We start from the raw sequence: 27,705 nt of genomic DNA, 5'->3' as shown, positions 1-27,705 counted from the left end.
GTTGTTCTGTACCAGGGAACGAGAAACTCGGGAACAGTGAAGCTGGTTGAATGTCGCTGAACTATTGTAGTGCGGGTCCATGGGAAGTCGTTGAAGTACGGTGAAATCACGACTAGACATTGTGTTGTTGGACGTCTTCCTTCATCACCAAAGATGGAGGTTGTTTGCTGTGTATAGCAGGACAGGCAGCGATCTGTGGTACTAATCGAAGGAAGGTAACAGCTACAGACTACACGAAATTAAATATGAACCACTCGCATCCCTTAATGATTGATATCTTCCTCGGGGTGGAGGGGGGGGGGGACACCATTGTCCACTACTATAATTATCCATACCAAAGGGCCAGAAGCATGCTACAGTAGTTTGAAGAGCGTGGTAGCGAACTCACGACGAAATCTTGACCCTCAAGTGTGTCTTATCTGATCACAATGAAACACATCTGACGCGCTTTCTAGATCCTGGCCCGCACACGCATTCTGCCAACGCGTAACATACATGAGGAGCGTGGCCTGCTAATAGACCTATGGTGCCACATACATCCGGAAACACTGTAACGTAAAAGTTACAATGGGTCGAAAAACCCAATGACCCAATTAATAATTCAAAATAATACTAAGAGTTTCTGGCTGTTGTCTGGCCCGCACACGCATTCTGCCAACGCGTAACATACATGAGGAGTGTGGCCTGCTAATAGACCTATGGTGCCACATACATCCGGAAACACTGTCACGTAAAAGTTACAATGGGTCGAAAAACCCAATGACCCAATTAATAATTCAAATTAATACTAAGAGTTTCTGGCAGTTGTTTTTAATATCCGTGGGTTTCGTGGAGGCTCTGTTTACGTCAGAATACGGATCCTAAACTCCTGATCACTGTGTTTCGCTATCACGTCCAGATGCAGAAGAAAGAGATTAACACCTATAGCGATGGAAACTACAGCTACGGAACTACCACTACTCAGTTTAATACAGACCCACCACACAACATGCAATCAAGACTCCTTATCTCTGCTACCAATGGACCCTCACCTATATTATGAGAGCCACGTAGTACTTTTCTTCCAGCACACTGGAATACTTCTCCACTGGAGCTTAAGATATTGCCGATGCAACGAAACACAACACAGTGTCACGTACAACGTTTATCTGTGTTTAATATTGGGAGAGGACAAGTTACTCCCTCACCAATTATCCGCAGAAGGAAAATTATTAAGGATTGTAGTACAACCAGACGCAGTGCAAGCGAGGCTCTAGAAAGTTAATGGCCTGAGCAGACGTTGATGGAGCCTGGTAGGGCGATAAAAGCATGAGGTATTTTTATGTTTCTTAGCTCGTAGAATTGGCATGTTGGCAATTGAAATCTTGCTGGATAGGCCCACAGCCATACAGGGCAGACAGGGTAGCCACTTGTCAAGATAGGTCTCCAGTAGAAAAATGCTAAGCTACCTGCTGAAGGCTGGGCTGGGGGCGATGGACTGAACGAATGCTTGTAGACAGTAAAGTCATAAACCGGGCATTGTGTGGAGAGCCACACATCACAAAAGTACCACAAGTTTCTGTGTTCACCGATACTGCAAATGGGCTTGTGAACTACTTCCGTCTGCTGTCTCAGTTGTATAAGAAACTCCGGCGTCTGAGAAATGTTTGGAGGTAGAATCTCTATTACACCTCAGCGCTACTACTAAGAAGCTCCAGGGCCCAAGCGATTTAGGTATAGATCTTTAAGACTGTATGTGTTCGCTTGTTGGTATGGGAAGTGACACGACTTCGGAGAAAATCATTTACCCCCTCCGCGAAAACTTAAAAAAGACAGTAACTGGGGGATTCTTTTCTGTCCAGAAACACAGGTTTCTTAACTCTTGGAGGGGACAATGTCTCGAACTTCTCATTTGCCAAGGGGACACTTATTCATTTTTGGCTTATCAGTATTAACGTTTGGTATCCTTGTGCACTCTGTCGCATAAATGAGCCAAATTGGTCCCTGGCATGACCAGCGGATGGGTGTCTGCCACACACTGAAATCTACTGTGATTTCAGGGTTCTTGTAGAGAGTAAATTGCGGTCCGTCTAGCTGATTGTTAAACAGTGAGATTTTTTAATTTATTTCGTGGCCGCAATCGATTCACAGGTGCCGCCTCGCGTCTCACCTCCGCCGTACCCATCTCGGGAGCTGCAAGCTACAGCGTCGCATGAAGCAAACAGGATAAAGGACTGCCACTCCAGCATTGTCAGGACGTACAGATCTCAATCGCCACTTGCTCTCAATGCACCTATGTAGTAAAACTACAATAGATGTGATCAATCAAAGTCTGCTCAGTGTCCGACCAACCCGGATTGCGTTATCCACATTTTTAGGGCCAGACTACCTGACTCACTTCTGTCACCTAGGATCATTGTCCATTGTACTCTTACACCAACTATTAGTTGTTTAAGGTATTCAATCAATAACTTATTTAGCATAATTTATATCTTTTTTTCCTTTAAAAACATAAGTGTTGTTAGAACTTTAAATTTCTGCCTACATTCTCAATCATATATATAGGCCCCAGAGGGTCACCTTTCAATATGGAGTATAGAAACGTCTGACGGCTGTCATATCGTCAACTATGCATATTTAAATTTCTGTAAAAGTTGTCTAAACGTTATTTAAGATGTAATTCTGCTAACGATAAGATTATTCGGCTCCAACTTGGTAATATCAACCTCAATCATGTTGCAGATCATTCAAAACGTAGCACAAGTCACTTACTCCCCCGCCATTACTTACAATAGGGGTTTGGGCTCAACATATTTTGAGTATTTGGTACCATCTTGGCAAATAACCAGTTGGTGATCTAGCAGTATTACTCTCTGTGACATCCATCAGGCCACCTACATGAGCGTGTATACATCGAAATCACTGATCGATTCTTGAGAACAATAAGGCTATTCGTAGTGGACATTCAGTCCAAAAATGTTCAAATGGCTCTGAGCACTATGAGACTTAACTGCTGAGGCCATCAGTCTCCTAGAACGTAGAACTACTTAAACCTAACAAACTAAGAACATCACACACATCCATGCCCGAGGCAGGATTCGAACCTGCGACCGTAGCGATCACATGGTTCCAGACTGAAGCGCGTAGAACCGCTCGGCCACACTGGCCGGCCATTCAGTCCAACGTAAGCCTTGTGAACCGGATGACACCCACCATGTTACACGTCATAATCAAGACAGACCACTGGTCTTATTATCAGACATCAGGCACCTCACACATCACCATCAGCTGCAGGAGGGACAGAATGCTGATACGAAACCACCATCAGTGTCTGAACGGAGTACCCTAGTTACGGTTAGACACCTATTATCACTTCTTCAAACTGCCTATTCGGCCTCAAAACCAAACACCACAAAACCATCGGTTTTACAACCTCTCCCTATAGCACAAAATGCCTTATCCTATTACTGGTTACGTTTGGGCTCATCTATAGGTGGAGCTATCTCTGCCACGCTTGAAATTTGCACCTCTTTCATCACTGGAAGTGGACAATAGCATCCTTTTCCAGGACCGGACCAACAGTCTGTTTCACTCTCTACCAGTCATTGTCTTGGCAATGCTGACATAGATACTAGCAGCGGCGTTGCCTATGCATCGCATGTCGACACATCATCCAATCAATTTCTGACACTAAAAGTTAGTGAACACTGGAGGAGATTTAATGTCCCCACCTGGTAACGAGGTTAATTTGTCAACGTCCAAGAGGCGCCTCCCTCGATTATTTTGATCCTGGTTCACCGGAGCGCAAGTGAGAGTCCGGGCGAATTTCACTTCTGAAATGTAGCAATAAAGCTATTATGAATGAGAACTTCAGTCAATGTTCTTGTCTCATTGAAGGTAACCGGTAACCGTGAAAGTCGGAAATAGTAAGAGTTACTTGGTACATGCCTGAAATTCTCTTGAGAGACTACTGTTGAGTTTCATAACAGACTCAATTTATCTCTTGGATTTTCATTTGGTTTGTGGATTTCTCGAACGTTTTCCCATTATGTGACTACCTTACGGTAACCATAAATCATTATTATTTGCCGTGTGGCAGAATCCAGTTTGTTACTAACAAAGCTGCTTCTCAAGTTAGTGTCCGTCCGCACTGATAAAGATTTTATCGTATTCCCTGACTCCACAGCCTATGTTAAGCTCTGTTTTCATCATTCGAGTCTCTGGGTCCATGCTGTTTTGATTCGTAATGAAGCCATAGTTTAATATTACTTAAAGACTTGTACGTTCACACCATTAATGAACATATAGTCTTTGTACATGTATAGCATTAATTTCTTGCCTCAGAAGCATATGAGAGCTATATCCCATAGCGCCAAGCGCTAAGAAGAAAATATGATATTGGGAGAGTATGTGCTTCTTGAACTTCTTGTACTGAGATGCCTTCCCAGTAGTGATCCAAGATCTGTTTTTAAGCTGCTGCTAACGAGTTCCGTTGCTACTGAAGGATTTAAATAACTAAAATAATTTCAATTTTTAAGTCCTTAATTTGCTCGTTAGTAAGAAACAAAATATTTTGAACGGAATAGCTGATTCCTGCAAAGATTTTCCCCATATCACCGTACCATTCCCTGTAGACGAAGGGACACCCACACTCAACAGGAACAAGTAAAAATTGGGCGGGTCGTGAAGTGGAAAATCTTTAAACACGGATAAGATGGGCACTCAAATACCAACGTACGAGCAGCAGAGGATCTCCTATTGTTCTCGAAGAGGAGTGTTGTTCGTTTGCACGAGGGTCCTGAAATGGCAGCGAAGGAATAACAGTAGCGGCCAATGTCGACAAGTTCCATCTTATATCAACAGTAACTGACCGTAATAGTCGAATTGTGAAAATGGCATCCGTGTATTTGTGATTGCTGTACCGTTCAGTTTCGTGCCTAAGGAACGTAACTACAGAGGGAATTGCCTGGCAAGGGCTTTCCCTTAAGTGGCTTCCATCTCGTAATGAAACAGCGGGGGGATCGTTAAGGACGAAAGCACTCTATAAGTAGACAAATCTTTCATTGGCACACAATAGTTAAAACGTTTTACTGCCGCTTCAAACGTATGCCTTCCACTAGATTTTAATTGGAACAAAAGAAAGAAAAGGAAGTGAGGAGCGGCAGAGGAGAAGATTAGAGCAGAGGTTAGTTACTGTCAACTAGCGAAGTATTGTAATTGTTAAGATTGTGGATTCGTATTCTGAAACACCTCATTTGAGAACCCCGTCTGGTTTCCGGATGACAGATAGGTTCCTTGGAAAATGGCACTTGCATCAATTACATTACGTATCTACCAAAGTATCGCTAGCACTGGGATTTGTTTTGCTGTGTTACATCTTGCTTCTTTTCCTCTTTCTTCTGTTGATTTCTCGTGGGTTTCACATCACTGCAGGTATCTGTACTTCTTACATTTTGCCAGTCATCGTGCTCTGTTAGCGTTCTTATTGAGCTTTAAAGTTGTGCAGTCCAGGTCAGATGAGGGTGGAGCGAATATAAAGACCACCTATAACTTCCTCAAAGGGTTTTTGTTCGAATTATTATAGCCAAACTAAGAGTGGGAAATCGAAAAATCGGGCATAAAGTTGACCCACGCTAGGTCTAATATTCCGGAAATGGTTTATTGGCTTCGACGTAATCAGTGTAAGTAAGACAAAGTTAACTAATGATTTCTGGAGATACTTTTGTCGATGTTTTCAGAGCCAAAACGAAGAGTGGAAAATGAGCTATTGGAGTATCAAACTGACCAGCATAGCATATAGTTTTCGGCGAAAATATTTAATATGCTTAATCATGGCAGTTAATAACAAATTAATTAATCATTTGTTGAAAATAATAGAAAATTTTTTTCCAAATATTCATAGCAGGATAAAGCAACAAACTGCCCAGAATGAGATCTAGGTTTGTGAAAAATACGTAGCTGTCTGACAGGAATTCGGGTCATTAAGAAAAAAGTAATTAGTGATTTGAGAGAAAATTGAAATATTTCGTCACCTGCTGCTGTTAGCTTCATAAATGAAGTGTTCAAAATTTCTTCTTTTAAGGCCTATCGATTCTGTACATAAAATTTTTCATTGGTATTATATTTACCTGTCAAAACGGATTCCTTCGAATGAAGCACTAAATTTAGGACGTTTAGGGAACGCTAGGACATTAAAAGACATCAAAAACATCACATTTTCTGCAGAAAACTTCGAAAAAAGAAATAATAAAAGTGGTTCAACCCTTTTGTGAAATAATACGTCTAAAATTTAGAAGTAAAATAAATTAGAGAAAAATTTATACCTACCTTTGAACGACGCTCAAAATCATGTACAACAAAGCAACTGTTTGTTTGAGCTATTTTACTTCTTATTCCTAACTTTAAGATGAATCATTTCACAGAATATTTGATTGATATTTTGGTTTTATTTGTTCTTTTAATTATCGTGAACAGGTCATCCTTCGTCGTAAGCAAATCTCTGCATACAAAATAGATAACTTTAGCAGACCACGTTAGATTGATACTGAGCCTCCCCAGTATTTTACGATTGACAATGTTAGTAATTGCATTTACTGACGACCGCGAGTTAGGCCTATTACTCATTTTCAGATTCAGAAGGATGTGGGTTGCAGTGGGTACTGGGAGATGAAGAAGCTTGCACAGGATAGAGTAGCACGAAGAGCTGCATCAAACCACTATCAGGACTGAAGACCACAACAATAACAACTCATTTTCTAATGAGTAATACTGTGTTGGCCACTTTGAAAAGAGGCTAACACTTCTGGCTACTTATACAAATGGAGGTCATGCTACTCATATCGATTATTGGCTAGTTCATCAACGAGACATGAAGCTGGTAACAGATACCAAAGTAATTCCGTATGACTGCATCGCCCCTCAACACCGATAGCTTGTCCTCGACATTCGTAAGTGTGTTATACAACCCAAACCTAAACCTAAGACTGGGCCTGAGGGAATTAAGTGGAGGCCAACGAACATCCAACGAAACGAATTAATGGCAGCATTGGCAAACTTCTACGTGAAAACCGATCATTCGGCTGAAAATATGTTGAAAGATACTGGATAACAAATACATCAAGCAGCGACAAAAACACTGGAACAACCATACCTGGAAGAAAATACATTAATAAACATATCTGGTGGTGGACAGATGAAGTCAAACAAGCAACCAAGGAGAAATAGATGGCGTACATGATTTGGTGGAACTCACGAACTGATCTGCAGAAATATCGCAACCTGAAATCAGCAACAAAAAGAGCAGTAGCTGCAGCCAAAGACCAGTATTACCAGACACTGTATGACCAGCTTGACACACCATCTACCGTCTTGCTAATTCACGTCACCGTTCAACTCAGAGCATTGGACACGTCATGCACATCAAGAGAGCAGACGCCAAACTGCTATTTATTCTCCAGCGTTGGACAGACTACTTTCATAACATCAGCAAAAAAGAGTTTGCGCCTCCACCAATTACTAGTCCTGATCCTACGAGATGGCCTACCACCGGAATCTGGAAAATGCTCGGAAAGCCTACTTCAGAATTCATTGCCTCACTCTTCAACCGAATCATTGCCGAAAAATAACTTCCACAAGTATGGACAACTAGCATAACATTTCCAGTATGGAAGGGGAAAGGAGACGTGAAAGATTGCTCGACTTATCTCCCTATTCGACTTCTCTGTCATACTTTAAAGATATTTGAACGGGTACTGGATAGCAGTCTCAGACGTATTGTCTCTGTAACACCAAACCAGTATGGATTTGTTAAGGGATGCAGCACCATCAATGCTATCCATGCCACGCGCGTTTTGATGGAAAAACACAGAGAGAGGCGGAACAGTGTACACATGGAATTTATAGACCTAGAAAAGGCTTTCGTTCGTATCCCACCCTATCTTATATGGCGAGCTCTTCGCTACCATGGTGTCCCTGAAGATTACGTAAGCTGGCCGCAACTTTTGTACTGTAATTCCAATAGTATCGTTTGGAATCCTTCTGGAATTTCTTCGTCCTTCCTCCCTCATCAGGGTTCTGCCCATTCACCATTGCTATTCATCCTTTGCATGGACACGGCAACAGCTGACATACAGACTTCACGTCCCTGGATCCTCCTTTATGCAGATGACGTGGTACTTGCCGACCAAGCCCACCCTAAACTCCAGCACCAGGTTCAAATGTGGAAGGGCAGACTGGCTGAAAGTGGGCTGCACCTCAATGCTCAGAAGACAGATTACCTAGAAAGCTGCTACAAAACCAGAGGCACCATAATTATCGGCGAAGAAGCCCTGAAGAAGACCACATATTTTAAGTACCTAGAGTCTGTCGTCACCTCAGACTGCGACACAACTCTTGATACTCGGATGAGAATGAATGCAGCTGGGCTCAAGTGAAGACAGGTCACTGGAGTCCGGTGCGATAAAAAGATGCCTCAGAATATAAAGGCAAAAGTATATAAGACCATGTTACACCCAGCAGCAGTGTGTGAGTCTGAGTGTCGCTCTACGACGAAACAACAGGAGCAAATGTTACACACCATGGAGATGAAGATGCTTCGATGGGCCATGAGGCTGACACGATGTGACCACGCAAAAATACAGACATCTGGCAAAGGTCTGGTGTCGCATCGATCACCGACAAAGTGAGGGAAGCCCTCCTCTGTTGGTACGGCCACGTAATGAGAAAACAAGACAAATCAGTCAAAAAAAACAGCACTCCACATCAACCCATGCGGAACAAGACCACCAGGAAGACCGGCAAAGAGATGGGCTGACAACGTCAGGGGAGCCATGCACGTGGTTGGCTTAATATTAGAAGATGTGAGCGTCAGGGAGAAATGGAGCACATGTAGCAAAACAGCAGATCCCGCAAGTCGGGGTTAATGCTTGGAAAGAGAGAGACTCATTCTCGAATGACGGCTATTCCTACCCAACTATCAAATTCGTTCCTTTTAAGAGATGACTGTTTTCGTGTCAACCATATCTAAGCATTACACATGTGTATTATGACAAGAGTCTTTCAATTTATGTAAAATAATGTAACATAGGGGGAAGGAAGAGTTGTCGCTTTTCTATGACATGAGAGACTGAAATCGCGATCTTGAATAAGTGCATGTAATAACAGTCGGAACAGAAAATGTTGCCATTTAGAAAATTTTATAGAGCTGTAGACACAAAGAAAGTAATATTTCCCTGTATTGGATTGCACGTAATTTTAAAAATGCGAATTATTCGTGAGTTATAACAGAAGGCTCTCTTAAAGATACCAAAGATATGGAAAATGAAGTTGGACGGGAGAAGCTATGAAATACACTTTAAAATTTATAGACGAATTGAATTAAGAAAAAGTCGTCAGCAGACTGCTTAAAGTATACTCTTCAAGAGTTGAGAAAACTAAACAAAAATACGAAACACCATGTAGGACGAAATGTTGTGAAACTTGCGAACAACAGAAGTCTTTGAGAAAGCAAATACTTTGTTAGGCTATGAATTACAGGAACTGTCTGCACTCGAAATTCTGGATGTATTCTTTTAATTGCCCTTCTAATAACCAATTCCTGGCATGAAATGTCTGGCTTGATGAGTTTATGAAAGATAACACAACACTCAACATTAAGAGACCCAAGGCACCAGAATTAATAGGCTTCACTATACGTGGCATCATACTAAACTGCATATGGTTATACCAAACACACTAATCCAAAAGCCCTGGACACAGAACTGCCGAATACTAAACTACACTGCGGACCAGGATTACAGCACCACTTCTCCGAAATTCTGTAATTGCCAACTATTGCGATGCTAAACCTTTTAATGTGGCGTAAAGGTGCGCATAACCTCCCACTGTAATTGTACAAAGGCGTGACGCTCTGCTACGTCACCCTTGGACTCGAGGACGCTTCAGACAGCAACGAGTCGACACATGCGAAGGAAAGGTCACGGCTCAGAGGTTCATGTGTCGTGAGAGGAGGATTAATGACGCAGTGCTGGCACCAGGTTTCTCCACAACTCTCCCCAATGACGATGTCGCCGCGTCGCACGCTCGAAAGGTCGTCACACTCACTGTTACCCACGTTTCAGCCCTTCTTTTGATGCCTGTGCGGTGGAGGTAATAACCGCGGTACCCATCGTTGAAAATAATGCTGTTTTCTCGTGTGTGGCCTAGGAAAATATTGCAGACACACAGCCGCTCAGAATCGGCAAGAAAAGTTCGCAGGGGCTGGTATAAAGTATGTCAATGAAACCGTCTATTTCTCTTGGTCGTTGATTCCCACACCTTTTGCTGTCGTACACATTTCACAGTGAGATGAGCAAGAGGAAGACGTTCTTCACAGCGTCTGATACTGCTGACACCCTCGGCTGTTTGAAACCTTCTCTAATGGCATTTTAGGGCTGTCTCCCCATCGACAGTGATCATAGCCTTTTAGAGCACAGTGACCTGCAGACAGCACCACGGTAATCCCTTCAACATTTTCCGATTCCGGATAGCCTACTGTCAGCTGCAAGAGCAGCAGTGTAGCAGCGGAAGTGCAGAGGCATAGCCTGTGTGCAGGCACCTGATACTCTGACAGGAGTTCTGTCTGTACAGGTACATTTTTAATAAAGTTAGTAAAGGCTGGAAGGCTACCACCGAGAATTTTATCGACTGGGGTGTCTTTGAGGTGCCCTTTACCGTTTCATTCACATCCCCCATTATCAAACCACAGGAGGACGCCAATAGAAGCTCTGAGAAAGCGGAGCATCTTTAGCTACCCGGGATCGTCTTGAACTATCGTCGAATGGTGCTGAACGGTCCCTGGTTACAGCCTAAACACGAGAGCAGAAATTGCTGTCCGCTGCTGTCTCTTTCGAGAAGAGTTGGAATATCCGAGGGTGTCAGCAGTGTCCAAGGTTGTGAACAATATCTTCGTGTTCCTCATCGCAGTGGGTACTGTCGTATTCGACCTGATTAAGTCAACGCCATAGACAAAGGGGTGGCTTCATTGACGCGCTTATGCCATCCCTTGTGGCCTTTTCGTGCTGATTCTGAATGTCTGTCTGCCTGGAATATTTTCTTAGTACACTCATAAGAAAACCGCTTGATTTCAGTGCTGGGCGTCATGTTTCTGACCAGCATCGCAAGAGGGTCAAAAGAAGGATGAAATGTCGTTAAGAATGAGCGTGACGACCTTCCGATCATGTGACACTTCCACAGTGTCACTGGGTACAATTGTGGTGTAGTCTGGTGCTAATGCGGCATTACTAGCTCACCTTACAGCTCACATGAACCGAGACGTGGCATTTTTATCGCATGTGTCTATACCTTTATGTTTTAAGCGTCTTCGTGCTAGAGAGCGGCGTCGCAGTGCGCCTCGCTTTTACACCATTAGAGAGAAAAGCCATACGCCCCTGGCACTCAAATTTCAAACTTAAGAATCACAATGGTTGAGAATTGCGGGGTTTTGCCAAAGCGATCCTTTAATTCAGTGTCGCAGTGAATGTTCTCTAATCGCACGTCATGTGTTTACTAACATGGAGTATATCTTGGTGTAATACGTCACAATCATCCGTTTGGTTCTCGCGGTTGTAATGTGCAGTTGTGCTTCATTATTTTTAAGTTCGAGATTCTTTTTGTATTGATCCGGCGCTCACTCGAGCTAATGTATCTCTACTTCTGACTTAGTTTCATTTATCACTGACATAAGGAAGAAAAAAATGAACAGTCTTCTTCTTCTAATAGCAGTTACAGTGAGCGATCGCAAACTGAAAACGCGATCGCATTTGCAACTGATTTTGTTCAAGAATGTGGTGAGTTGATAAAAAATTTAGCATTGCCTACAGTATTGAAAGTAGAAACCCTTTAACTGTACCTCTTCTGAATCAGAAACGACGGTTGGAGATTGCTGAGTTGAAAGGATCAGAGAATTCTTATTTTAAAAGGAGGAGGGGATAATTTTCGTTATGTTATCATGTTACTTAAGAAATTGGTATCCCATTTAGGTATTTGAAAAACACGAAAAACTTTCCACTGCTATTAATTAATGGGACTGGAAGTTGCTGGCCAGTCTAGATTCTTCTTTCTTTGATATAGATAGTTTTCTAGGTGCATGCTAAGCATTTGAAAAATAATCGTAGGACAAATTAATTTGAAAGGGAGGTGAATAATGAACAATAGAAAATCGGAAAAGAAGCAAAGAGTTCAGCATTACAGATGTGATTCTGTCAAAGTATGTCGAAAATTAGATGGACTGATAAAATCAGGAATGGAGCGGTTTTCCTATGGATCTCTGGGAGAGGACTACGTAGATACGGTTGGCAAGAACGCGGTTCAGGAAAACAGCACACATTTCAAGACATGATGGAATATTTGCCATGGAACCTGAAGAAGCTGCCGGGAACAAACATTTGACGGCGTTTGGGGACAATTGATACTCTGAAATGAAGAGGAATCTTCCTGACGGGCTGCATCAAACCGGTCAGAAGACTGATGACAAAAGAGAGCTATTTTTGACTTGCCGACTTTCCTCCAGTCTCCCTCTTGTTCCAAAGTCGAGCGGAATTGAAGTACCTATGAAAATGGCCCGATATGATACAGTTACAGTTCTACTTTCATATTGTAGTATGAAACGCATTTTCCTTTCAGCTTTAATCTTTATATATATTACAGGCAGAATACGGCGCTGCGGTCGGAACTCCTATATACAAGTGTCTGGCGCAGCTGTTACATTGGTTACTGCTACAGTGGCAGGTTAACAAGATTTATGTGATTTTCAACGTGGTGTTGTAGTCGGCGCACGAGTGATGGGACACAGCATCTCCAAAGCAGCGCTGAAAGGGGAAATTTTCCGAACGACTGTTTCACGAGTGTACCGTGAATACCAGGAATTGGGTAAAACATCAAATCTCCGACATCGCTGAGTACGGAACAAGATCTGCAAAAACGGGACCAACGACGGCTGAAGAGGATCTTGCAACATGACAGAATTGCAACCCTTCGCAAATTCCTGCAGATTGCAGTGCTGGGCCATCAAGTGTCAGCGTGCGATCATTCAACGAAACGTCATCGATAATGGTTTTCGGAGCAGAAGGCCCACTCGTGAATGGTTGACGCCTGCACGACACAAAGCTTTACGCCTTGGCTCTGCCCGTCAACACCGTCATTGGACTGTTGATGACTGGAAACATGTAGCCTGATTGGACGCGTCTCGTTTCAGATTTTATGGAGCAGATGGATGTGTACGGGTATGAAGAAAATCTCATGAGTCCACGGACCCTGCATATTAGCAAAGGACTGTGCGAGCTGGTGGAGGTCTAGATACGACTCTGTCAGGTGACACATACGTAAGCATCCTGCCATCCATTCATGTCCATTGTGCATACCGACTGAATTGAGCAATTCCAGCAGGACAATGCTACACCACACACGTTCCGAATTGCTACAGAGTGGCTCCAGGATCAGCCTTCTGAGTTTAAACACTTCCGATGGCCACCAAACTCCCCACACACAGATATTATTGACCTTACCTGGGATGCCTTGAAACGAGCTGTTTAGAAGATATCTCCATCCCCTCGTAATGATACAGATTTACAGGCAGCCCTGCGGGATTCATGATGTCAGTGCCCTCCAACATTACTTCCGACATTGTTGGAGTTCATGCCACGTCGTGTTGCGGCACTTAAGCGTGTTCGAGAGGGCCGCACACGACATTAGGCACGTGTACCAGTTTCTTTTGATTTTCAGAGTAATTTCCCTGTCATGTGATTCCTTCTCAAGGTATGTGTCACAGTTGCTCTGAACATCACCCGCAAAAGGAAATCCTGTCACATGATCAGGAGTTTAGGCTCCGGAAGCAGGTAGTATCGGCAACTCATGAGGCCTGTGAAAGACAAAGTCGGTCCCAGAACATCATGAGTATATAAAATGTCGTGCGGAAGTGCACAGTTTTATGTCGGGCGGACAGTGGGTTCTACTTTACAACACTGTGTAGAACATGAGAGATGCTTCCCCCTTCGATGTCCTGTGAAATCAGTCATAGCGGAACACGCTCTATAAAAACGGACATCTTATTCTATTCGAAGAAACATCAGTTATCACGCTTAATAGTAGTTCCTGAGATAGCGTAATTAAAGAAGCAATGGGGATAAATATTTATGACAGCGCCCTCAATAAAGACGGTTGCCTGCACCTAAGCACTGCTTGGACCCGGCCAAGTGGTAGACTGAATTAAATGCAGATGGACATGACTTTCCAAAAATAACTCCAAAAAATTGTGGTCGTACATAAAATCGATGAACGGTACAAATAATTCAATACCTTCTCTTGCTGACAGTACGGGTAATGTAAATTATGATGATAAACGGAAGGCCGAAATTCTATACTTAGCTTTCAAAAACTCGTTTACTGTAGAGGACTGCAGCACCATTCCCCTTTTCAATTATCGAACAAACGAAAGGATGGCTGACATAAAGTATAGTGTATCTGGGACTGTAAAACAGTTAGGATCCTTAGACGCCAGAAAGGCATCTTGCCTAGACGGTATCCCCGTAAGATTTTATGTTGATTATGCTACAAATCCCCCCATGAAAGATGGACCTTGCCGTTGGTGGAGAGGCTTGCGTGCATCAGCGATACAGATAGCCGTACCGTAGGTACAACCACAACGGAGGGGTATCTGTTAAGAGGCCAGACAAACGTGTGGTTCCTGAAGAGGGGCAGCAGCCTTTTCAGCAGTTGCAGGGGCAACAGTCTGGATGATTGACTGACCTGGCTTTGTAACACTAACCAAAACGGCCTTGAGGTGCTGGTACTGCGAACGGCTGAAAGCAAGGGGAAACTACGGCCGTAATTTTTCCCGAGGGCTTGCAGCTTTACCGTATGATTAAATGATGATGGCGTCCTCTTGGGTAAAATATTCCGGGCGTAAAATAGTCCCCCATTCGGATCTACTGATGACGACATCGTTACCAGGAGAAAGGAAGCTGGCGTTCTACGGATCGGAGCGTGGAATTTCAGATCCCTTTATCGGGTAGGTAGGTTAGAAAATTTAAAAAAGGAAATGGATAGGTTAAAGTTAAATACAGTGGGAATTAGCGAAGTTCGGTGGCAGGAGGAGCAAGACTTTGGTCAGGTGAATACAGGGTAATAAATACAAAATCAAGTAGGGGTTATGCAGGAGTAGGTTTAACAATGAATAAAAAAATGGGCGTGCGGGTAAGCTACAACAAATAGCATAGTGAATGCATTATGGTGGCCAAGATATCCATGAAGCCCAAGCCTTCTACAAAAGTAAAAGTTTGTATGCCAACTAGCTCTGCAGATTATTAAGAAATTGATGAAACGTATGATGAGATAAAAGAAATTATTCAGGTATTGAAGGAAGACGAAAATTTAATAGTCATGGGTGACAGAAATTCTAGAGAAGGAAAAGGAAGAGAAGGAAACGTAGCAGGTGAATATGGATTGAGACTAAGAAATGCAAGAGGAAACCGCCTGGTAGAATTTGGCACAGAGCATAACCTAATCATAGCTAACACTTTGTTCAAGAATCATGAAAGAAGGTTGTATACATCGGAGAACCCTGGAGATACTAGAAGGTTTCAGATAGATTATATAATGGTAAGACAGAGATTTAGGAAGCAGATTTTAAATTGCAATACATTTCCAGGGCAGATGTGGACTCTGACCATAATATGTTGATATGAACTGTAGATTAAAACTGAAGAAACTGCAAAAAGGTGCGAATTTAAGGAGATGGGACCTGGATAAACGGACTAAACCAGAAGTTGTACAGAGTTTCAGGGTGAGCATAAGGGAACAATTCACAGGAATGGGGGAAAGAAATACAGTAGAAGAAGAATGGGTAGTTTTGAGGAATGAAGTAGTGAAGGCAGCAGTGGATCAAGTAGGTAAAAAGACGAGGGCTAGTAGAAATCCTTGGGTAACAGAAGAGATAATGAACTTAATTGATGAAAGGATAAAATACAAAAATACAGTAAGTGAGGCAAAAAGGAATACAAACGATTCAAAATTGAGATCGACAGGAAGTGCCAAATAGCTAAGCAGGGATGGTCAGGATGTAGAGGCTTATATCACGAGGGGTAAGATTGATACTGCCTACAGGAAAATTAAAGAGACCTTTGGAGAAAAAAGAACCACTTGCATGAATATCAAGAGCTCAGAGGGAAACCCAGTTCTAAGCAAAGAAGGGAAAGCAGAAAGGTGGAAGGAGTATATAGCGGGTCTATATAGGGGCGATGTTCTTTAGGACAATATTATGGAAAAGGAAAAACAGTTAGAATCCGCCTCGGTGAAGATCAGTCTGGCTTCCGTAGAAATATGAGAACACGTGAGGCAATACTGACCCTAAGACTTATCTTAGAAGAAAGATTAAGAAAAGCAAACCTATGTTTCTAGCATTTGTAGACTTAGAGAAATCTTTTGACCATGTTGATTGGAATACTCTATACCTAGGTCTGAAGGTGGCAGGGGTAAAATACAGGAAGCGAAAGCCTATTTACAATTTGTACAGAAAACAGATGGCAGTTATGAGAGTCGAGGGGCTTGAAAGGGAAGCAGTGGTTGGGAACGGAGTGAGACAGGATTGTAGCCTATCCCCGATGTTAATCAATCTGTATGTTGAGCAATCTATAAAGGAAACGAAAGAAAAGTTCGGAGTAGCTATTAAAATCCATGGAGAAGAAATAAAAACTTTGAGGTTCGCCGATGACATTGTAATTCTGTCAGAGACAGCAAAGGACTTGGAAGAGCATTTGAACGGAATGGACAGTGTCTTCAAAGGAGGGTATAAGATGAACACCAACAAAAGTAAATCCAGAATAATGGAATGTAGTCGAATTAAGTCGGGTGATGCTGAGGGAATTACGTTAGGAAATGCGACAAAGTAGTAAAGGATTTTTTCTATTTGGGAAGCAAAATAACTGATGATGGTCGAAGTAGAGAGGATATAAAATGTACACTGGCAATGGCAAGGAAAGCGTTTCTGAATAAAAGAAATTTGTTAACGTCTAGTATAGATTTAAAAGTCAGGAAGTCGTTTCTGAAAGTATTTGTATGGAGGGTAGCCATATATGCAAGTGAAACATGGACGATAAATAGTTTAGACTAGAAGAGATGTGGTGCTACAGAAGAATGCTGAAGATTAGATGGGTAGATCACATAACTAATGAGGAGGTATTGAATATAATTGGGGAGAAGAGGATTTTGTGGCACAACTTGACCAGAAGTAGGGATCGGTTGGTAGGACATGTTCTGAGGCATCAAGGGATCACCAATTTATTATTAGAGGGCAGCGTGGAGGGTAATAATCGTAGAGGGAAACCAAGAGATGAATACACTAACCAGATTCAGAAGGATGTAGGTTGCGGTAGGTACTGGGCGATGAAGAAGCTTTCACAGGATAGAGTAGCATGGAGAGTTGCATCAAACCAGTCTAAGGACTGAAGACCACAACAACAACTACAACATGCTACAAATATATCACTATCCTTATCCGTCATCTATCAGAGATCATAGGAATGGCGGAAAGTTCCACGGGACTGGAAGAAGGTCCAGGTCATAGAAATCGATAAAAAGGGTAGAAAATTGGATGCACATAATTACTGGCAAATTTCACTGACATCGATTTGTTGTAGAATCATGGAACGTATTTTACGTTCAGGCATAATGACCCCTCTAGACTCTGAGAAGCTCATCTGCAGAAACCAGCACGGTTTTAGGAATCTGTGGTCATACGAGACATAGCTGTCCCTATTTGTGCTTGATATACAACAGGCTCTGGATATCGGCTCCCAGGTTGATGCAATATTTTTCGACTTTCGAAAGGCGTTCGACTCAGTTCCGCACTGTTGCTTGCTACAAACAGTGCTCGCTTACGGTCTGTCCAGTGACATATGCGGTTGGATTGAAAGTTTCCTAACAGACAGGGAGCAAAATGTTGTCCTGAAAGGGCTAACTTCAACAGAAACAGGAGTAACTTCAGGTGTGCCCCAGGGCAGCGTAATAGGTCCACTGCTTTTTACGATTTACATAAACGATCTGGTTGATGGTATTGACAGCGGCCTTAGACTGTTTGCCAATGATTCTGTAGTCTACAGGAAAGTAATATCACACCAAAGTTGTGAATAAATCAGTGGGGATTGGCAGAAAATAAATGCGCGGTGTAATGACTGGCAGTTATCTAGTAACTGCTTAACCTACGGCCTATAACAAGGCGAAAATCCCCTTTAATATATGAGTACATCTTAGGAAGCGGTAACATCAGTGAAATATGTGGGTGTGACTATTCGAAATGATCTCAAATGCAATGATCAGATTACACAAGTAACTCTAGATTGCGGTTTATTGGTAGAATCCTGAAGCGATGCAGTCTTTCCACAAAGGAAATAGCTTACAATACGTTATTTCGTCCAGTCTTAGAGTATTGTTCGTCTGCATGTGACCCTTACCAGTTGGGTCTGATTCAACAGATTGAGAAGGTCCAAAGAAGAGCGGCAAGATTCGTGACTGGTGCATTTAGCCATCGCGAGAGTGCTGCAAATCTCATAGGGAGTTTGAAGTGGGACACACTTGCAGATAGACGACGAGCTAAACGGAAGGGGTGCTCACTAAATTCCGAAATCCAATCTTCACCGAGGATGTAGAGCACATATTATTACCACCATCTTTCAAATCACGTAATGATCATCATACAAAGGTAAGCGAAATAAGAGCTCGTACTGAGGCGTTCAGACAATCGTTTTTCCCTCGCGCGATCCGCGAGTGTAGCAAAGGGGGAAGGGGTGGGGAATATGTCTTTGGCGCAAATTGTGCCCTCCGCCACAAACCGCTTGATGGCTACCGCAGTATATATGTAGATGTAGATGTAGAACACCTTTGGAGAATTTCTAGATGCTTTGGACTCTGTATCGATGACATATTCTCGCAGGCACTTAGCTCTCTGTACGTAAACAGCTTATTGGGGGCTGGATGTTTCTACCAACAGCACCCCTATCGCAACCACTTTACAGGTTTGAGAGTCCTGGCAATTTCTTCTAGGTCCTTCTGGATGTACAAAGGCGAGACTTTCTCGAAACTTCAATCTTTCCGTCTAATAACTAAAAACTCATTCTCTTACCAGCCTGCGTCCTGTTGCTCGTTTCTGCGTTGTCCTGATTTACCAGCGGTCTGTAGGCCGGGCTACCTGAGCCGTCTTGTGAGGCTGGATGTTGTTAGCTTCCAGCGGCCCACTCTTTCCTCTGGGAGTAAGCAGAGAAAATTTCTAAGGATTGACCTTGGTCCCACGAGCAGCTAAGGAAACACAAGTCCTCTAGACAGAGCCCTGCGTGCCTGGGTAAACGTTACACAACTGAGGTGCTAGTTCAGCTTTAACAGCCATCCATCTCATCAGCACGCAGCACATCTTGAGCCTGAGGGTTCTTTTTTACAGACTTTCATTCCATCCACGCGATCCTGGTGTTCAAACTAAGATTCCCATTTCCCTGTAACACACAACATTCCACCGTCGCGGAGCATGCTTTTTGCTTAAGCATGCGCACAGCTTACGGTGACAGAGGACTGGCGACGCTTACCAGACCCTGGTTCCAAGCTTGCACCCAGCAAACGAATGCTGAGCCCCTGAGGACGGCTGCAAAAGGACAGTACCACAAATCAAAAGACCGTCATCAACTGACAATGGTCGAGGAGTATTTAGCCGAAATCTGGCAGCTTTTAACCACTTTCGTGGCTGGAAGCTCGAACGAATTTTATCAGTACATGTAGCCACAAAACCATGCATTCGTATTTTGATTTATTGAATAAAATTATGAATATAGAGTAACAGATATTAAAAGCAGTCGTAACTGGTAAAAACAGTCGACCGGCTTATACAGGGTAACGCACGGAGTGCTAGCTTGTCAGCTACGAAGGTGAACCAGATCCTAACTGAATCCACAACTCGAATACCGATCGTGGATTGTACACCGGCCAGCTAGAGTGGTTTGTAGGCCTCAGAAACTACGACACACAGGCTGTTAAAATACACACAGAACAACGTTTACACGATACATTGACAGACGACGCACACGACGTTTCTCTGTAAAATTGCCGTGACTACTGTGGCGTCGGGCTACGAAGTTTAATTATGAAATAAAATTTGCCAAATCCTTAGAAATCAGTTCACGTGCTGTACAGAATAAACACTAGGGAAATGGAAAAAGAACCCCGCTACCAGTTTGTGCGTGTTGCGTCGCATATCTCCTTGGAGGTAGTAATGTGTTCTTCCTCACAACATGATATTACTGAAATAAGTTGCAAAAGTCCTACTTTTTACCTAACAGTGGAGGAAGTAATGTGTTCTTCCTCACAACATGATATTACTGAAATAAGTTGCAAAAGTCCTACTTTTTACCTAACAGAATAATGTAACAAAATTGTGACATGCTGAAAAGTATTATCCTATTCTTTATTCTGTAACCTTTTATTGGCATACGTATAAGAAAAAATTGCATCTGCTTACGCGTATGACATTCAAAAATATTAATATTGCAAGAAACTTCAAACTATTTAATGAGAAATCACCAATAAGTTATTCAATGAGAGATTTGGCTATTTATTTATAAAAGAGGGATCCCTGGTGGTTGCGCCTTGGTATTCATACGTGAGAGATGGGAGAAGACAAATTCCTACATCTCAAAATATGGTCTGGGCTTAATATATTTTGCAATACATTCTTGCTCGTTCATCCTTCCTATAGTGAGTGAATAGTTTCATATCAACATATCACAACAAAAGAGAGCTTCCTACACACTGACGTTCAGTGATTATCGATGCTATCACACTTAAATTAATTTTATGCAGCATCATAATTCACAACTGGTATTGTTTCCATGGTTAGAGATAATGAAAAATGTGGACTTTAATAACTTTTATTACAATATTCATCTTGCGACTTTTAACTCTGTGTAAAATACACTGCGAATCTTTAACCCTTTCGTGTCTAAGCAAGTACAGGCACTAATACAGACATATAAATGTAAACAACAATATCTCACGAATTACATCTCTCGCTAGATATGTTAGGTCCCAAATATTTAGAATCTCTGGTCACAGAGATAAAATATCCTATTCTCCACTATGAGATTCTAATATTATATTGAAAACTTTTTTATTGTAGATGTAAACAACATTTCACCTACAAAAAAGGCATTTTTGATTAAAAGTGATTTCATTTTTCCATGACACAAGAAACATTACATTTCTTCTTTGTTGTCTTTAACTAAATTATCAGCACGCTGTGACACTAAGATTCATTGTATTTGGGAACACTCTATCTAAACTGTATGTTGGTAGTTCTACAGACATTAAGCTTTGGTACATATTATACAATGTCCAGTCTTGGCTTACATTTGAATGTTTTAAAAATAATGTACGAAATATATTTATAGATTCTTATTATTTGTACACATGTGGTTATCTACGACGAAAATATGCTTTCAAGGCAACGCATACCTGGAATTTACTATATAATATCTGTTTATTATCGTATTAACAATCATCACTTGCATGCTATGTACAACAAATCATTAAAAACCTTTTCTGAAATATAACTGGTCTTCAATTCCGTGGTTCTTGTAAACTAGAAATAACGGAAGCACTTAATTTCTGCAGCCAGAGATGACACCTAGGCGGCTGGGGAAAATTAGTAACGGCACCTCTTAAATAAAACGTGTTTTAAAAGTAACATTATATTCCTTTTTTAACAAAAGATATGTGGTAGAAAATATATAGGCAGTTGCTCTCTAACTACTTACACATTAGAAATTATCATCATTCTATTTATTCTGTATTGTTTTCCTTCTCTTGGGAAGACGTTGTAAAAATGACTTCTCCTTAAGAGATTGAATGGATTGATAGATTTCATACTGTGGCATTGTCTTCTCCGACGTGTAAGTATGCATGTGTCGTAGTCGGAAACACTAGATACAATCATAATACACATTAAGTTGATGATACCTAGTCACAGCAGCACTTAGTGGCAGCGAGACTCTAGTTGCAATCAATAACTTAATAACAATTTTTAAAATAAATATCAAAAATATGTTAGGTCTCTGTGAATCATTATAATAAAGAGATGATTCGAAGTTAACTGGCCCGTTATATATTATCTGTGGGCAAAAAATAATAATTCTAGAAACAAAATATAAAGATATTCTGTGCATCAGCTCCTTTCCAGAGTTAATTATGTATCACTGAAGTAATTTTTTTAATTGTTGACTGATGCGGAGCGTTTACATTGGTTTCACAAGAAGCAGTTAATGCTAAATATATTTGTAATTCATCACTACAAATGAAATGAGATTCGAAAGAGGTATAATAAGAAATCTCTAGAGCACTGACTACATGGAATGGAGAAAAATACTTGGACAAAGCTTAGGGTTCGATTACTGACTTCAAAACACTAGGAAAAACTCAAGCAAGAACGTGTAAATGCTTCGTTCTTCTTATTACTGGTATAACTTCTTATGTATTGTTATTGACAAAAATCAGCTCAATGAGATCTTATTGTATTCTAGATAAAGGTTAATGGCATGGTCGACTGTTCACTTTAGTCATGCCTGTGCAGTTGTGCTTAGATGGTCTCCAATATGATACTTATGTTTCGACCCTTAAGCTGGTGCCACTGGAATAAACTTTAGTAGGAGTATGTGATCAGAGAAACAATAAAATTTATCTGTCTTATGGATGATCCGAATTCAAAACAATTTTGTCATATCGTTTGAGATATAGTGATGAATATGAAGCAAAACAGACTGAGTGGTTAGGGAGAAACATTTCCTTAGCTTACATGTTTACCTGCTCTCAGTGTTCTGCACTTTATCTGCGAGAACACTTGAAAGAACTGATTTACATGGCAGACATTTCGTAATCCTTATCAAAGTGCTATGGCAGCCCATGAAAGAAACATTTCTATGGGAGGTTTCTTTGAAAGGTTATAATAATGAATTTCTTCCAGTATCCATAGAACTAAAAGAAGTCATTTCCATCTTTTTATATGAGATTTTGTGTGTTCGTTATACTGTACAGAATTCCACTGAGGTAAAAATTGCAACCAAAAAATGTGCTGTTGTTTACTGTGAACACGAGAGTACGAGGTAATATTTTTAAGCACAACTAAGTGCGAACATTCTGAAGTAGGTTTGAGAAGCGTCGGTAGCAAACTGCAACATATATCTGTAGAATTTCTGAATAGTATCAGCCACAAAAATAGGTTTTTAATCCCAAACTTAATTCTTTTCTGTTGACAAACTTGTACTATCCTCCATATATGTCATTATATAGTTTATGGTTATTTCAATTGATTGAAATAAATCTAAAAATAAAACTACATTCGAGATACGGTTATTTTAGGTCACTTCGAATGTATTATGATTACTGACACACTAATCTCTAGTGAAAATGATGGGGCCAACTATTGCTGTAGAGATGATGTAGGCATCACTTGATCCAGCTGTCCTGATTTGGGTTTACCACGATCTTCCATAATCATATCAGACGAATGGTGAAATTTTTCCCACTGAAAGTCTACAATCGACTCCTTTATCATTCCCTGCCCATTACTAAACACAGTAAAGACTGTAATGCGTAATAAGTACGTTCAGTAGCATTGTAATTACTACCAGTTTTATTTCCGTAGTTTTCTTCGGGCTATTTCTGATGTACTCGATACCTAAAAATTTAACCTTGTCGGATATACGTTCACACGAAACGACTTCCCTTTCTTAGTGGGAGGAATCCGCAAACAGTGTTTGTTCAAGTACATTTTAATACAGCCTCTGTATTTTAGAGGATGAATATAGGTGTGAGATAGAGGTGAAGGAGTAGCTAATCGTCTGTTTCAGAAGGAAGCTAAAACAAACTTTCGACGTTGTCGAGAAATATTTTTATAAAAATGACCTATAGATGTCTTTTTGGCAGTGGGTAGTCCAACGTGATGGCATTGATAATGGTGACTCAAGTATCGAAAGGAATAACTACATTGTTAACGTTACAACGTCTCTGATGAAGTATGGCAGTGGAGGTAGTTAAAATAATAAAATTATCTCTGAAGAGAGAGGCAAAAATACGCAGTACAAAGAAGAATATTACAGAAATAGTGAAAATGAGACGGGACTTAATTTGGCTCATATTTCCTAGCTAGCCACGGGGGGGCACGAAAAAGGAACAGAGAATAGTAGTCGATGCTCTACAACGCCAACTCTAGTGAGAAGGACTCTTCTGACAACACTCTTGAGAATATGAATAAGCATGTTGCAGCCAACGACTTCGGACAGATCACTGCTATGTAACAAATTTATATTTTATGTTAAGTTTTGTGATATAGTATAGTGCGGTGGGAGGCACAGTTAATCACAACAGGCTACAAAGAATGAAAGATGAAGGTGAAACGACGTACTTCTGACGAATGAGAGTCCCGCTGCCAATCACATGTGCTACTTGGTACGTGAAAAACAATGTCACACGCTGAATACAGCGCATTTCATCTCACACCTTACAGGATAAGTCCAGTTTTAAAAAAAAGTACAGTTTCTCACAGGATTCCACGTATGTACTGTGAGGAGTGACATTTGTCTATTGGGAGTGGCTATGCCCGCATCAGCCACTACATACATCAGGCCATCCGCCCAGTTCAGTTTCTGAGGGTATGTGGGAAATATTCAGAAATTTTTTCGGACACCTCTGTGGACCCTGCCAGTATCTTACACAAATTACTCCTCGCCAGCAGGAGTGACGAAGCTTACTGTTCACCGAGGTCCACACACTGATGAACCCACCCAGCTGCAGTACGCACAACATGCAGTATGGTGCTCGGCATAGAAGGTCCAGATGAGGTCTCCCCGAGGACGCCTGGGGTGCCGAACTCATTCGGCAGCAATCTGGAGTCCTTCCAGGGCGCCTCGCAGCTTTAAGCACTCCCGTGAGAGGCCGGTGCGGTGCGGACCGCCGGCAGCCGGCTGGCGCCCCGCCAGAGCGCGGCGCTGCGGCGAGTGTCCGGAACTCGCCCCTGGGACCGCCGCCGCTGGTCAGACCGAGTCGCCCAACAGACGGTCGTCGTCTTCCCAGGGCGGCGCTTGGTATCAGAGCTCCACGCACTCCGGTGACTTCCACGAGGCGCCGGCGCGCAGCAGGTTGTAGAAGCGGATGACGCCGTATATCGCCAGGCACTGTGGGCACAAACAGAACAAAGATTCATTGCGCCTGCTGCTACTTACACACTGACCACCTCTCTGGTGGTGTTCGGCTCGGAGACAGCCGATCCGAATCTATAACGTCGCGTTTTCATCTTTCTTAGGAAAAATGCCATCTATATGTTTGTCCGCGTCGTCAGAAAGTAAATTTACGAAGAGTATGACACTTTTCAGCTACATACAACATTGGACAACTGTTGGAGCAGGTTACATGCCTCTAGCTCGAACATGCTGCTAATTACCGTTCCTAATTGTATGCCTAACTGCTACCATGTGGTCTGTCAATCGTCTTTCTGATCAACTGGAGTACAACGTAACATCTGTGACAGGTATGTTTTCTGAACGAAAGGCATTTATGGGGAACACGAAATTTATATGCTACATACAGATATGATCACCTCCTGTCACCACTTGTACCACGGCTTGTATACCATCATTACCACGAGCCTTAGAGTTAGCCATTGCATTTCACACGAACTTGGATAAGTGATAGTTTACTAAATTAATCACTAACACTAATACTGAGCTGACAATAGTCATTGGATAGCGATATTTACATAATGCACATATACAGATGGCAATTGTATTGCGTAAACAAAGTATAAAAAATATTTCAGTTGGTGTAACTGTCATTTGCACTCGTGTGATTCATGTGAAAAGTTTCCTACCTGATTATGGCCGCACGACGGGAGTTAACAGACATTGAATGCGCAGTGATAGTTGGAGCTAGACGAATGGGACATTCCATTTCGGAAATCGTTACGAAATTCAATGTATCGAGATCCAAAGTGTCAAAAAAATGGTTCAAATGGCTCTAAGCACTATGAGACTTAATATCTTAGGTCATAAGTCCCCTAAACTTAGAACAACGTAAACCTAACTAATCCTTGCCCGAGGAAGGACTCAAACCTGCGACCGTAGCAGCAGCGTGGTTCCGGGCTGAAGCGCCTAGAACCGCTTGGCCACAGTGGCCATCCACAATGTCAGAAGTGACCGTTGCCGTTGACCACGGAGAACGCAGTGGCCGATGACCTTCACTTCACGACTGAGAGCAGGGACGTTTACGTAGATCACTTCTACGTGAAATAACTGCAGAAATCAATCAATGTAGGACGTACGACGAACATAAAAATAGGAACAGTTCGGCAACATCTGGCGTTAGTGGGATATGGCAGCAGACGGCCGACGCGAGTGCCTTTGCTACCAGCACGGCATCACCTCCACAACCTCTCCTGGGCTGGCTTATGGCCCCCTGATGACTGGAAAACCGTGACCTGTTCACATGAGCCCTCAGTTTAGTTGGTAAGAGCTGACTGTAGGGTTCAAGTCTGGCACAGACCCCTCGAAGCCATGGATCGAAATTGTCAACAAGGCACTGCGTATGCTTGTGGTGGCTCTGGAATAGTACCTAAAAGTCATTTAAAGTGAAATGTGTAGACAGCAGCAGAAAGCACTGAAAACTAGTCTGTGTGATAAAGTCGAGTTCTAAAGGAAAAGTCATTATAATCACTTGTACGAATAACAAGACTGAAAAAAGTTTCAAACGAAAACTAAAGATTCCATTTTAAAGGAATCCATAATGTAGTCTTCATTTCCGTTCCTTTGTCATAAATATTGCTGTATCATCAGTACTCGGTTTACTCTGTTGCAGAGCAAACATTATCTCCACAGTAATGAATACTGTGCGCTAAGCGTAGTATCGGCCAACAGCAACGCTTTCTTACCAGGGTCCGTTGTTCGAAACCTCCCTTCCATCACAGCCTGACGCCTTCCTGAGTTGCACTATCAACTTCTGGGCAACTCCTGAAATGCGTCTGGCTCTTCTTTGTAAACTATCCTATACTAGAGCACACTCACATCCAGAGAAAGTGGTCTCAGAATTGTTGACGGTGACTGCAATGGCGTTCCGGAATTTGGAGCAACGAATCATGTAATCAGTAGCACGAGAATTCTGTGACTGTTCTTGGGGTCCTTGTATCTGCCGTGCTTGCATTTTTCCTCTAACCATTGCCCTGTCTTTCGTTATGCCAGCTATACATTTGGTTGTAGTACCTGGGATGACCCAAGAGATAAACCAGTGACGCAGGTTGCATGTAAACAGCGTAATATGTCATATCATGGGGCCGCGTGCGTCGAAAATCTCACAACGCGGTATGTTGGTTGTGCCGCCACAAAGAGTCATTGTGCTAGACAGCGTAAGGAAAGTACTTAGTGGAGACATAGAAGGCTGTTGGTACCAGAGATGTTGTTTATTATAGATAGTAGACTAGTGAAAGGATACTTACTAGAAACAGTGTAGTTACGTGAATTATGAGTTTATGAGCTCTCGAAGGGTCTACACTGGTAGATATCTGGCGTAATTTCACAGAATGCCTGAGTGGTGTGCTGAACTTTTCTCTCGCCTTTTGTTTCTGTGCTTAACACCTGCTGTTTGTTCTATTTTCTAGTGCAATAGTTGTAAATTGTG

At 42.1% G+C, this 27,705-nt stretch overlaps 1 protein-coding gene across 3 annotated transcripts in view; it reads right to left on the bottom strand.

The window, feature by feature from the left end:
- Window positions 1-20,902: 20,902 nt before the first annotated feature.
- The window catches only part of LOC126281604 (uncharacterized), a 1,096,782-nt gene continuing 1,089,979 nt past the window's right edge, over window positions 20,903-27,705 (bottom strand). For 2 of the 3 annotated variants that reach the window (XM_049980710.1, XM_049980711.1), the window contains exon 8: window positions 20,903-25,214. In XM_049980710.1, the coding sequence (XP_049836667.1) occupies window positions 25,128-25,214 (87 nt within the window). In that variant the 3' untranslated portion in view covers window positions 20,903-25,127. The remainder of the gene's footprint in view (window positions 25,215-27,705) is intronic. The other variant, XM_049980709.1, reaches the window with a different exon arrangement.

The sequence above is a fragment of the Schistocerca gregaria genome, chromosome 7 (assembly GCF_023897955.1).
Source record: "Schistocerca gregaria isolate iqSchGreg1 chromosome 7, iqSchGreg1.2, whole genome shotgun sequence".
Lineage (NCBI taxonomy): Eukaryota > Metazoa > Arthropoda > Insecta > Orthoptera > Acrididae > Schistocerca > Schistocerca gregaria.
Note: the sequence above shows the minus strand (reverse complement) of the source record. Positions and strands in the feature narration are given on the sequence as shown.